Source organism: Etheostoma cragini, chromosome 17 (genome assembly GCF_013103735.1).
Source record: "Etheostoma cragini isolate CJK2018 chromosome 17, CSU_Ecrag_1.0, whole genome shotgun sequence".
NCBI lineage: Eukaryota > Metazoa > Chordata > Actinopteri > Perciformes > Percidae > Etheostoma > Etheostoma cragini.
In genome coordinates this window covers 3,827,846-3,840,481 of record NC_048423.1, presented here as the reverse complement: position 1 = coordinate 3,840,481, position 12,636 = coordinate 3,827,846, and the positions used below count along the sequence as shown (strand labels likewise).

The following is a 12,636-nucleotide window of genomic DNA, read 5'->3' as shown; positions in this document are numbered from 1 at the left end:
TCTCTCTCTCTCTCTCTCTCTCTCTCTCTCTCTCTCTCTCGCCCCACAGATACAGATATTGGCACCTATCAGTACTACGATAAAGGAGAGCCAGGTAAATGGTGTTTATATTGGAGGTCTGTTTGTGTTTAAGATAAGTTGCATTTGTCTTGTTTCTCAGAATGTATGTGATTTCCTTATATATGAAGAAGGGCTTTTTGCCGCCTCCCACGCTCCTATAAGCTGTAAGCACACACAGAGACAGATTATTGGTCAGGAGTATTTCAGTGTCTTACACCTGTTAGCCACAGATACACTTGTCCACACAGAGGTTATTAGTATGTAGGATTTGCACCCTAAAGCCTTATATACACATGCACATGACACACACACACACACACACACACACACACAGATTTTTAGGCCTCCTTGGTTCTATCTCTTACACTCCCTGTATTCCTGTTGACCTGGGGTCTTGCCACACAGCGATAGGGAAACTAAATTGTTGACTTTCTCCTAGATCACATAGCAAGAGGCCCCATGTAGTCCAGCCTCATATTGCCTCGGGCCTGGAGGCTTCCATTACCATCAGAAAGTGCTCAAATCGCTCCCCCACGGTCCTAGTAGTGTAGGGACGAGCTATCTCTTCCTTCCCATTTCATTTGTTATGTTGGTATTCATTTTTTAAAAAGTATGCATCTTGCAAGCATTTTGAAATTTACACCGAGTGGCCCAAGTAGGATTGCTACATCTTCATCAATGTGCCACACCTTAAAAATTTGACTTTGCTGAATATGTTTGTTTGAATGTCAACCACCAAAACATGCCCAAGGTGGCGCTCCACAATTACAACTAAAAATATTTACATTTTACAAATGGTAATGTATAGTATACACTACCAGTGTGCATTGTTTGCTATGAAGACTAGTATGGTTAAACTTAAACTAGAACTAACCTCTTGCAACCCCAGAGGATGAAATATTTTTGTAACAAACCCCTGTTTAACTTTACATTTATTTAACAAGCTCTCAAAACATTGGCATATTATCACTTTAATAGGTTAAAATGATACTATATGATGGTGATAAACTTGTTAGCAAACAGTTGCTCAAGATACCGAGGAACGTTATCATTTATTTGGAGTTATGTTGTGTCCACCTGATGAATGTCCAAACTCAGGGTAAGTGCAGAGCTTTTTTGATTAAGGCTAAGTTATTAAATTATCATTCATTTCTGTTGGAGATCACTTTAAACCCTATACTGCCTTTCTTTCTCTCTTCTTAAAAACATACAGTAAATTGCTTTATTTTCTTTTTAGTCTATTTCTTTCCATCTTCAAGTTTCTCCTTTGTTACTGCGCCCGTCTCTGATGCTTCCACCTCTTTTTGGGTGTATGGATTTCCTCCTCTTTGTCTCAGTTTTCTCTTTCACCATATATATTTTATATTTTTCTTATTTTGTGTACAGTATGTCTCTTCCTCTCTCCCTCTCATCATGGGGTTCTCTCCCTTCTCTCTCATCTGAAGCTGCCTTCTCTTTCATTCCAATCTTCAGTGGAGAGACAACGCTCTCGCTCCAAATCCTTTCATTTGGAGGATTACTAAAGTGTGGCTTGATATCAGAGTGGAGGGAGGAGAAGGAAGGAAGAGACAGAGCAGGGGAGAATCCCCATCCAAAAGTATCACAACATCTTCACACAGTGGTGCAATGATAGTTCAGGTCATGATTTGATTACATATAAAGTAGATTACATTAGATTCACATTTGTTTATTTGATATTTTAGATGGACACTTTGAACATCTTAATCAAAACCAACAAAAGTGTGTGTGTGTGTGTGTGTGTGTGTGTGTGTGTGTGTGTGTGTGTGTGTGTGTGTGTGTGTGTGTGTGTGTGTGTGTGTGTGCAGACAGAAATGTTATAATATACTGGCTCAATATTTTTGGCTCTTATTACGCAAAAATCCCTACAGTTTATTTAGCATTTAAAGCCCGAGAAACTTTCTCTATAACATTAAATATATTTTTTTTAAGTAACAAGAAAGTAAAAAAATCTTCAGGTATTCCTTATTAAGAGTTTAGTGCTCCAAAAATAGCTTATCTGCTTCATCAAAACAGTGTGAGTGTGATTGGATCAATCAATCATATTAAGAAGCTGGTTAAGAAAAAAAAATTCTTGGGCTTTTGAATTTTTTACTTTGTCTGTACATACTCAGATTCAGTTTATTAGAATAAAGGTTATGATTTATTGTTTTGTTGAAACAGTTTTAGAGAGGTGTAGATTCAGCTGTTTTGGAGGGTGCAGTTTATGGTGTATTCCAGTATACTGACAGGTGTCGCTATTATTTTGCCCACCTCCTTTATTTCAATAAGTGGAAGCTTAACAGCATAAACACCTCTCTATAACAGTTCAACAGCACTACAGTTGAATAAACCCATCTCTCAAAACAGTTCTGTGTATGTCAGTGAGACTACATTGATTGGTTGATGGATTGGTGTTGTCGCTCTGGACATCCACATCATTGAAATGGCTATGATGTTAAGTGTATTGCTCTCTCTGAACATTTGCTTGTGGTGTGTGTTTTATTTTTTGTGAAAGTTCCTCATCTCCCCACTAGAGGTAGACCCAGGCTCATTGGAGTAGCTCCGAGGGACCCCTGCAGCAAACCCCTCCACCCCCCCAGCCCCCACCATCCAGCTCCAGAGCAGGTGCCCATGTCTGGGCCTGTCTGGCCCCTCACCCCCTTATCTGATTAATACTACTAATCCAGGAGGTGTTCCTACCTGCCAGAGAGGCCGGCCACCAGACGGGCCACTTTCTTGCTCACAGTATCTGGGCCATAAGGCACAGTGATGGGTTACACTTTGCCAAAAAGGTCTCTTGGAGTTAAAGGGGGATGTTGGAGCTCCATCTTAGTTTTCTTTTCCTCATTATCTACATCACATAGACATAATCATTAATTGTGTACACCATGTTGTTTTTATATACTGAAAATTCCAAATGTAACCCTTCTATTGGCCTTTTTATAATTTCCCAGGCAATCCCCTGGAGCATCACTACTACAATGAGAAACTCCATTTCTATGAAAGTAAGTTTCCAACAGAGGAACTTAAAGAGTGATTGAAACATTTTTATTCTCCGTATCCATCCACTTTCATATCCACCATCTTACCAGTGGATGACCAACTTCCAGAAATCGCGGTCCGAGTCAGTCAACTGTCCTACTTCCTCTATTCTCTCCCTCCCTCTCTTCCCCTCACTCTCTCTGCTTTTCACCCAGTAGTGGAATACAAACACCCTTATCAGGAGACAAACACTCATCCCCCTGCCTTCCCCCTCCCTCCTCTCTCCCCTGACCCCCCCCACCCTCCACACCCTCATTTGCATGCATCTGTTTACCTCCTCTTCCCACTCATGTTTAATAGAGAATCGCACTCCTTAATGGTCCGTTTTAGTTAAGATGGAAAGGAGAGCGTAAAGTAAACACATAGTGTAGATTGCTCCATATTAAAACCACAGTTCTTCCTTTCCTTTTTTTCTCTCACTGAACTTGTATGTATGCGTGTGGGCAGAAGCAGATGCACAAATTTAATTAGTTGTTTTTTTCTTCTTTTTTTCGTCATACCCTTCCCTCCCTCTGTTTAACCACTAGAGACGGAGGGAAAAGGGAGTGCTGGGGAATTAAAATGAAGGGGCCTTCGTGTGGTACGTGTTGAGATGTGTGCTGTTAACTGTAAGGTTGCATAGGGGAGATAACTCAAGAGCGCCAAAAGTCCTCACGATTAAATATTTGCTTCTCCTCGAGGACCAGTTTGTGTGTTTATGAAGGGACATTTGATTTTCACTCCTTTTTAGTGCAGCTATATCAATCTGTAAGCAGCAGATTTCAGACTTTTGCTGCTTTGGGGATATGGTAGTCAAGAATATAAAGCTTGTAACAACATCAATGGAGTTTCTATATAGTGAATATTGGTTTTACATTGATTTGAAAACATGAAAGCAAATGAGTAACATAGCTATTGGTACTAAGAGTAACCAATGCTGGTGTCAGAGGGTCACAAACTCACCACTGATCACCACTACCATATACTTAATAGATTACGTATGTTAAGTTTCATTTCATTAAACATGCTAATATCAAATTTATTTAATTTTGTTTGATTCACATTGGTGATAAACGATTAATCACTTAATTTCTCCCTGTAGTCAAAATAGAGCTAAAGTTCATGAGTACGACCATTACCTTGTATGCATCCAGGAACAGATACAGCAGTGCATTGTGGGACGTCTGCTTCATATACCTGCATCGCTTTGTTTGACCTGGCCGTCTTGTCACCACCCTTTATTCCTTTTGTCATCCCTTTTCATGTAGATCTCAACCCAGATATAAAGTTCAACCCTTTTACCCTTACCGGTTTTTGGTGCCACATTCTTCTAAATTCCCATGAGGGCCTTTTGAAAAAAAATATATTTCTCCTATGTCTGTGTTTTAAAAGTTTAAGTCACATGAGCTAGTTTTTTTTTTTTCTCCTCTGTAGCTCGAGGCTATTCGTGGACCCCCAGGAACCGCCGACCAGAGAAACTACGTGATTCGCTGAAGGAGTTGGAGGTACCCTCCTCCTCAGTTAAACCCTCCACCATCTCCGCTCCATGCCTTCCCCCTGTCTTCTTCCTCCCTCTGGGGATTTTTTGAGTTTTCCCTTTCCGAAACGGCTGATTGATTAACAAATAGGGGCATTCTCTCTCTTTTCTCCCTCTTCCCTTCACTCTCCTTGTCGTTCACGTTTGTTCTCCTCTCTCCCTCTCTTCTCTCATCACCTCTCTTTTGGCCAAGCTCTGTCATCGAGGGGGATATTTGAGGGGATCAGGGGTCTGCAGGCTGGCCCCTCATCTCTTCTATTTCTCCCTCCTTCTCTTCCTCCTCCTTCCCTTCCTCTCCCCTCATTCACCCCCCCTCACCCGGTCCCCATCCCCTCTGTACTTGTGGCAGTACAGACCTAGCTTTGTTTGTTGGAACCTGTCCGTGGCTGTTACAGACATGCACACTCCCCACCAATCCACCTCCCTCCTCTCACCCGTAACCATTGTCTGAAACTAGAAACACCCCAGCTCACCTCCACAGCCCACCTCCTCCTCCTTTTCCGTCCCTCTCTCCTCCCATCCAATCACCCCAGCTGGGTTTGGAATGTGGCAGGAATGACTGACCTTACACACACACAAACACACAAACACACACACACACACACACACACACACACACACACACACACACACACACACACACACACACACACACACACTTTAACAAACAAACACACTCATATGCACACAAGCAGCCTTTACCTGCATTCTATTCCAACTCTCTCCCACCCCCCCGTGAGCAGGAACTGCTGAGGTGGCCACCTGTAGAGACAAGTGTCTGGTACTGTGTTCCACCAAGATATTTAATGCAAGTATGAGCATTGGCATTACAAAAAGAAAGAAACTTACCAAATTGTTATACACAACTTCTTTAGAGGCAAGCATACCCTACTTTATCTGTTTTTTTTAACATAAAATACATACATTGACCTGTCTAAACCCAGTCATGTGTTGCTATCTGTATCAGGTTTGTGTCACTTTGGTTACTTGGTGCATTGGTGGTTGGACCACAGTTACCTCTGTTTCTTCTGTATGCTCACTGTCTTTTTATCTGTTTATCTGTCATGCTAATTCAGGAACTGTTGCAGACCAACACCTGTGTTCACAGCAGATGGAGGAACAAACATTGCTGCCAGGTATACATCCTCCTCAGCCCAGCACCTACACACACACACACACACGCAGACACACTCACAGACCTCTTCCCCTTCAGAAAGTTGCACATCTGAGCAAACCTGCCATGGTCCCTCCAGATCAGGCCTCGGATATTTGAATTTTTGTAATCGTGTGTGTGTGTGTGTGTGTGTGTGTGTGTGTGTGTGTGTGTGTGTGTGTGTGTGTGTGTGTGTGTGTGTGTGTGTGTGTGTGTGTGTGTGTGTGTGTGTGTGTGTGTGTGTGTGTGTGTTATTTTGCAGGTGTTGCTGAGCAATGGAGTACTGGTGACCCTGACTCTAAATGGACCTCAGCTAGAACAAGTGTATGTAGACTGCACATTAGTGGGACGATTACCTGCCAACACTGTGGCTGATGGTTAGTTACACACACACACACACACACTCACACACGCACCGTCTGTCAACAGCATTATTTTTCACTTTCATTAACATTAGAAAGATAGGTCTCTCAGCGTGTTGTTTAAACTCTAAGCAATAAAATACAACACACTTTCTTTGTACCCACCATGTTGTTTCTACATTACAACTTAAAAGCTCATAAACACACCTAAGTCCGAAGAACGATATTCCAACTAGGGAAATAGAAGCAATCCGATAAACACATACTGTAGATGTACCTTGGCCTTGGCAGAGGTCTGCTCTCTCTGAGTGCTGTTGTGGTTACAATATAAATCAGTCAGGTTGGTCCAGGCTTCAGGAAGTTGGGGAGCTTGTTTTTTAGTCTTTGGTAAACAATATATACTATATGTGTTTACATAATTTCAACTGTGATTTTGGATGCTTTGCTAATGCTGATTAGAGCTGTTGCATAACCATCACGCCCGTTATGGCAGGAATGAATTGTGGGAAAATATTATTGCAATCTTTGCACTTACTAAATTAAATTATGGTTAGTGTGTGACTTAAATATTCCAGTGGTTCAACCAGGGTTTATGCAAATTTTAGGACACAAACATAATTGTTTCCACCACATGGATGGGCTACCAACTGTATCTCTGCCCACTGCTGCACGCACACAGAAAAATAAACGGACACATTTGCATTCAAATGTTCAGTATTTTTTTAAATCGCAAAACCATTAACTGCCCTTTTCTCACACTGACCGCACCGATTGTGCGTTTACACCTGCTCCCCACACACAAACACTACTCTCCTTGCTACTTTGTCACACAAACACTCTCTCACACGCGCCAACTCACACATAACAGGTGCCACAGGTGAGCGAGGCAACTCTGCCAGCTAATTGCGGACAAATCCTTTTGTGCTGTGTGTGTCCAGGGGCCTTCCCTTAAGAGCATCCATCAGTGTTTTTCCCTCCATTGCGTGTTCCTCCTGGGAGCACCACCCCCCTCAAACTGCTCTGCCTTGCTCTGCAGACCTGCAGGAGAGAATAAGGGACCGTGGACACCAGCCCAAATCTGCTAATTATTTCTTTCTTTCTGTATCAATTATTTGTTCATAACACCGCCCTCCCTGCTTCCGTTCGGGGTCTCCAGACACCTGATAAACCTCCCGTAGTGCACACACACACACACACACACACACAAACACACACACACAAACTCTCTCGCTCCTAAACACACATACAGACATACACACACTCGTTCTCACATGCATATGTGTAATTACAGACTCTTTTTTTTATTTTTTTATAGACCAACAAGCACTTACTGTATGTCCGCTCACATTTACAGGCACACAAAGACTTGAACACACATACACACGCCCACGTAGACAATGGCACATACTAAGACACACACACAGGTACACGTACACCCACTCACCTCCCGCTGCGCCCCATTCAAAGCCTCAGAGGCACTAATTATTAGAGTAATGGTTGTGAGAGGGTGGGTTCCGGGGATTCTGGGGGGGGGGGGGGTTGTTCTCACATCTGTCACTTGTTAAATTAGCCTTAGACAATTAGAGTAGAGAGCCAGACCAGATCACACTGTCAAACACATTCACAACGTACAATTACTGAAACAGTTTACAATAACAACAATTGACCTGTGTGTGTGTGTGTGTGTGTGTGTGTGTGTGTGTGTGTGTGTGTGTGTGTGTGTGTGTGTGTGTGTGTGTGTGTGTGTGTGTGTGTGTGTGTGTGTGTGTGTGTGTGTGTGTGTGTGTGTGTGTGTGTGTGTGGGAAAATAAAAAAATTAAATAAATTATCATTTCATAAATCCTCACATTCAAGTAGCTGAAACAATTATTAAAATAGTTCATGTTTAAATTTCTTTAAATCCACTAATTTTTTCAGCTCAAATCTTAAAATGTAAGTCACTGTATAATTCAAAAGAATTCATTTACATTTTCTGAAAAGGATTTGACAACTTTCTAAAGCAAAAAGGTTACAGTATCTGAATGCTGAAAGAAATTGTCTCTATGATTTGCATGGATTCAGCTGAATATGCGGCCTGCCGCGTATTTGTCTCCTGGAACGACAAGCAATGGCAGCCAGATCTGTTTTGGTTTCACAATGCGACAAAGCTGGCTTACCATCCTTTCTTAAACTTTGTATTCTCAATGCCGGTTACCTTCCTGTTTCTACCATGAGCTCTGATTGCATCATACAGAGCAGTAGATTACATATATTTTACACCATCAAAGTATTACCAGCTTCCTTTGGCTGATGGCTAGGCCAAGCTGTGCATATGCTTCACGATTAAGCATCCTTAAGTGATTTTTCATAGCTGGTTTCATTTACCCATGTTTAAATGTGCTTTGGTTAAGCCCATTGGCCTCTTATGTCAACATGCTGCTGAGGAGATGGCATTAAATGGATTTAGGGGACTGTGTGTGTGTGTGTGTGTGTGTGTGTGTGTGTGTGTGTGTGTGTGTGTGTGTGTGTGTGTGTGTGTGTGAATGTGTGTGAGAGAAAGAGACTGTTTGTGTGCTTAAACATTTGGTAAGTTTGTTTTATGCTTGTGGATGTATGTGTGTGTTGGTGTGTGTAACTGAGAATCCATAAAGAATGGTTGCAGGCTGTATGTAGCCTATATGTAACTATTTCGAGGGTAAGTATCAATGTGTACATGTGTGTGTGTGTGTGTGTGTGTGTGTGTGTCTTGGCGGTGTATCGGGGTGGGTCATGAAGGACTGGCCCTTAATGCCAAATCAGCCACCTGGTCCCAGATTGGGCCACAGCCTGGCTTCCTATCCCCTCCTTCATTTGGGAATGAATGGGTTTAAACCTAATCCCGTTTATAGACACCCATGGAGATCAATACTAAACTGCATTTAACTTGATTTGTCTGTAATCTATTACAAAGACGCTTACTATTGCATTAAACGTTGTTTCGGAAAGCCAAGCCATCGTTAATGGCTGTATTTTGTAATGGTTTAGGCCTTGAACCAGTTTTCATCACAAATGCTTTATAATCCAACATAAGGACAGACTCAATTGACCTGATTTAAGATGCTAGTTTTTCTGAATTATTAAGCATTCTTTCACTTCTCTTGCAAATATTTGCATATTAATTTAAAATGTTCACACAACAGGATGATTTGAAGTGTAATCATACCAACACCAACACGTTTATAAACAAATAAATACGCACATGCCATGGTCGGTTAGATTTCTAAATCTCAGGGAGCAGTCTTACTCGTTCAACTCAAAGCAGATATCTGAGAGACGTGTAACAACCCCCCCCCCCCTTCCATTTAATTGGTTTCATAAACAGATTAATTTGAAGGAGAGGGTGGCTTAATTGCTAATCAGCGTTTCCATGCAGCTCCTGAAGAGTTGAACAGGATCAAGTGTGTTCTTCCACAAAAAAGCCTTTAAAGCCTGCAGTACACTGACAGGGATAGAGAGAAGAGAACAGGGAAGGAAAGAGATACAAAGAACACAGGAGGCTGTGGAAAGGAGAAGCGAGGATGCTGGAAAGGAAAAGTAAGGGAGTGAAGAGGGGAAGAAGAGATGAGGAAGAAGAGGGGATGGGAGGCTGAGGGAGAGAGTGACATTTCTGTCCTCCCACTTAAATCTCAACTTTAATAATAAAATAGTACTGCAGTATAATACATTGAAAGCAGAGGAGAACATTCAGAAAACATTGTGTCAAAGTTTGATTGAGTGCAGAAATAACTTAGAAAATAGTTTTTTAATCTTGCAGGCATCAGAAGAGCATTATATAGATTTACAAACTCACACAAAATACATAGTCTACAGGACTTAATGCAGCCGAATGCAACACTAGTTGACTAACTGGAAAAACTTCTTTAGTTCATCAACGTGATTCCTCCCAGGGACTTTATCAGGGTGACTTACAGAGTGTGTCGAATTAAAACACAGCCTACAGAGTGGACACTCTGCAAGAAGGCTGAATCTTTATTAGTTATACAATGAAAGCTATAGACATACAGTAAATTTTGGACCTCCAACACAGAAACTTCAGAATCAATGTATACACCCAAATCCCAGTAAAAAACTACCTTCACAAAAATGAGGACAGCTTTAAAACGGCAAGAAAAAAAATGAAATGCAAATAAATAAAACCTCCAATGCTAAAATCTTTATTCATTCCCTTTGGACGTTTATACAATTCTGAGATTATATATCCAGAAAGTTTTCAAAGGAAGTTAATGTAACTCCCTCTAGGCCCCGAATTGGCCTTCTATCAGTAAATGTTTGCCCTGATATTTCTTCTTCTTCTGATGATGTGTTTAAGTCACATTTTGCCATGTATCATAATTCTTATTTTCAAGAATCCTAATTCAAGGCATTGTGTTTTACTAATAAAGACAGATGGAAACCAAACTGTGTAGTAATGTTTGTGTTGATATACTTTGTCGTAGTTTTGCTGTGTAAGGGGGAGACAAGAAAAATGTAAGTGTGTGTTTTGAATCCTGACATTCAGTGAAATTTGTGGTGGTGTCATTCCCAGCGGTGCTGAGCGATAGGCTGATCCTCCTATCCTTCCTGGAGCAGAGCCAAGTGGCTGCAGTCTACCTCAACCAAAAAAACCAGGACTCCCTAGAGACTGGCAGGAGAACAGACAAACTCTCACCGTCTGAAATCAAGGTACAGTGGAACGCATTGATAGAGTATCCATGAGTAATGTGTGTGTGCTTGTCCATGTGTGTATTTAGTTGTTTGTTTGTAAGAAAGTAACAGAGTCCAAATGAGAAAGTAGACAACACGAATTGACCTGTTGTCCCATATCACTGTCCAACTCCCTTCTTCACCCTACGATGGCCAATATTTCCGAAATGTTTTTCCTGTGTATATTGCACATGTACTCTGGCACTTTTTCTGACTGAGATTTGGTGAAACCTGAAAACAAAAAAAACACTGATAGATGGTAATATATGGTTATTTTCAATACAAATATATAAAATCCCAAATTTACTAAACCGTTGAACCCAGTCTGTTTGAATCAAGTGAGACTTGCCTGGTCTTTACTACATTATTAACCTTGTTCCCTGGTAGAATGTTACTAGTCAGTTTGGTAGTTAAACCAGTTAGCTACCTACAATCAGAATCTATCATAGGTACTATTTTCGTGTAGATTGATAAAAATACATTCTACCCATTTGGCTTAATACAATTTGTAAATGATAATTGTTTGTCCAATTGCTCTTTGTATCTTTGCGCACAAAGTCCGAGTAGTTCACCGCCATCACCTTGGTAACCTGGACCATTGGCTTAAATGTGAACTCTCTATGATTTCCAATTTTTTCTATTAATTAATATTATAATTAAGTCATAGAGGTGATGTATTGAGAGGTCTGATCTGGAGGTGTTTCTGCAGGTGTTAGTAACAAGTCTGATTATGTGCCGTCCCGTTCTTCCCTCCCCCGAAACAAAACTGCACTGTGTCTCCTTCCCTAGCTTGCTAACCCTGGCATTATCACATTACTGCCAGGCACTTTTGTTAAGGGGTGTGTGTGTGCCCGTGCATGTTGGTGTGTATAAAAGCAATCCTTATTACCGTGTGTCTGTCTCCAGAAGCAGAGTCCTGATAAGACACCCCCCCACCACCACCCCATATTCTACACCCCACACCTTTCTGTCAATGCATGTGCATGCAACCTGCAACATACACAACACACATGTGCACACGCACGCCCAACTACCCATCCCCCACAAAAAAACATACACATGTGCACACACATACACATTGCCCTGGTCCAGTGGGCTAAGCTGGAGAAGGAAGAGTGGGGGGCGTTGAGGGGGGCTAAACTAATCCGGCCCACAGAAAGTGGTTTTTGATTATTGCTGACCAGCAAACGCCAGCAGAAAAAAAAAAAAAAAAAAACTAGAAGAGGGAAGAGATGGGTAGGAATGGAGGGGGCGGGGGGTAGAGATAGTGTGTTATTAACCCAGTGATTTTCAGTTTTTTTTCCTTCTTCTTCTTTGCCATTTCTAATCTGTCACTGATCTCCCGTTCAGCTGTTTGGGGCAACTCTTTGTTCCCTTTATCATCAGATGTACTTCCATCATTTTAATTCATCTCTGTATTTTGTGTCCAAAGCAAATCCCCCCACCCCACCCCACACCCCTCCCCAAGGGGGCAAGAAAAGCAGACATGGACCACTGAACCTCAAGCTTGTCGATTTACTAATTTCTGCATGTTTCTATGCCTTTAAACCATTTTTGTAGTAGAGTATGTTGTTGCTCTCACTTCTTTTACAACCTGCCTTTCTGTCAGGTCCTAGTCAGTCTTCTAACAGTGTAACGGAGGTCATGGACATGTGTGTATGGTTCTGTACGTGTTAGCCATCGACTTTGGTAGTTGGTTCATTGTGTTAGTGAGTGTGACTGGAGATAAAGTGTGTGTGTGTGTGTGTGTGTGTGTGTGTGTGTGTGTGTGTGTGTGTGTGTGTGTGTGTGTGTGTGTGTGT

At 41.6% G+C, this 12,636-nt stretch overlaps 1 protein-coding gene across 7 annotated transcripts in view; it reads left to right on the top strand.

Annotated features, from left to right (window-relative positions):
- wdpcp (WD repeat containing planar cell polarity effector) overlaps nucleotides 1–12,636 on the top strand; it is a 77,275-nt gene that overhangs the window by 19,192 nt on the left and 45,447 nt on the right. For all 7 annotated transcript variants that reach the window (XR_004660095.1, XR_004660097.1, XR_004660096.1 and 4 more), the window contains 6 exons: nucleotides 50–94; nucleotides 3,015–3,065; nucleotides 4,516–4,586; nucleotides 5,695–5,754; nucleotides 6,034–6,148; nucleotides 10,677–10,813. Coding sequence is in view for 4 of the 7 variants with exons in the window: in XM_034897921.1 (XP_034753812.1) it covers nucleotides 50–94; nucleotides 3,015–3,065; nucleotides 4,516–4,586; nucleotides 5,695–5,754; nucleotides 6,034–6,148; nucleotides 10,677–10,813 (479 nt within the window). In the remaining 3 variants the exon portion in view is untranslated. The remainder of the gene's footprint in view (nucleotides 1–49; nucleotides 95–3,014; nucleotides 3,066–4,515; nucleotides 4,587–5,694; nucleotides 5,755–6,033; nucleotides 6,149–10,676; nucleotides 10,814–12,636) is intronic.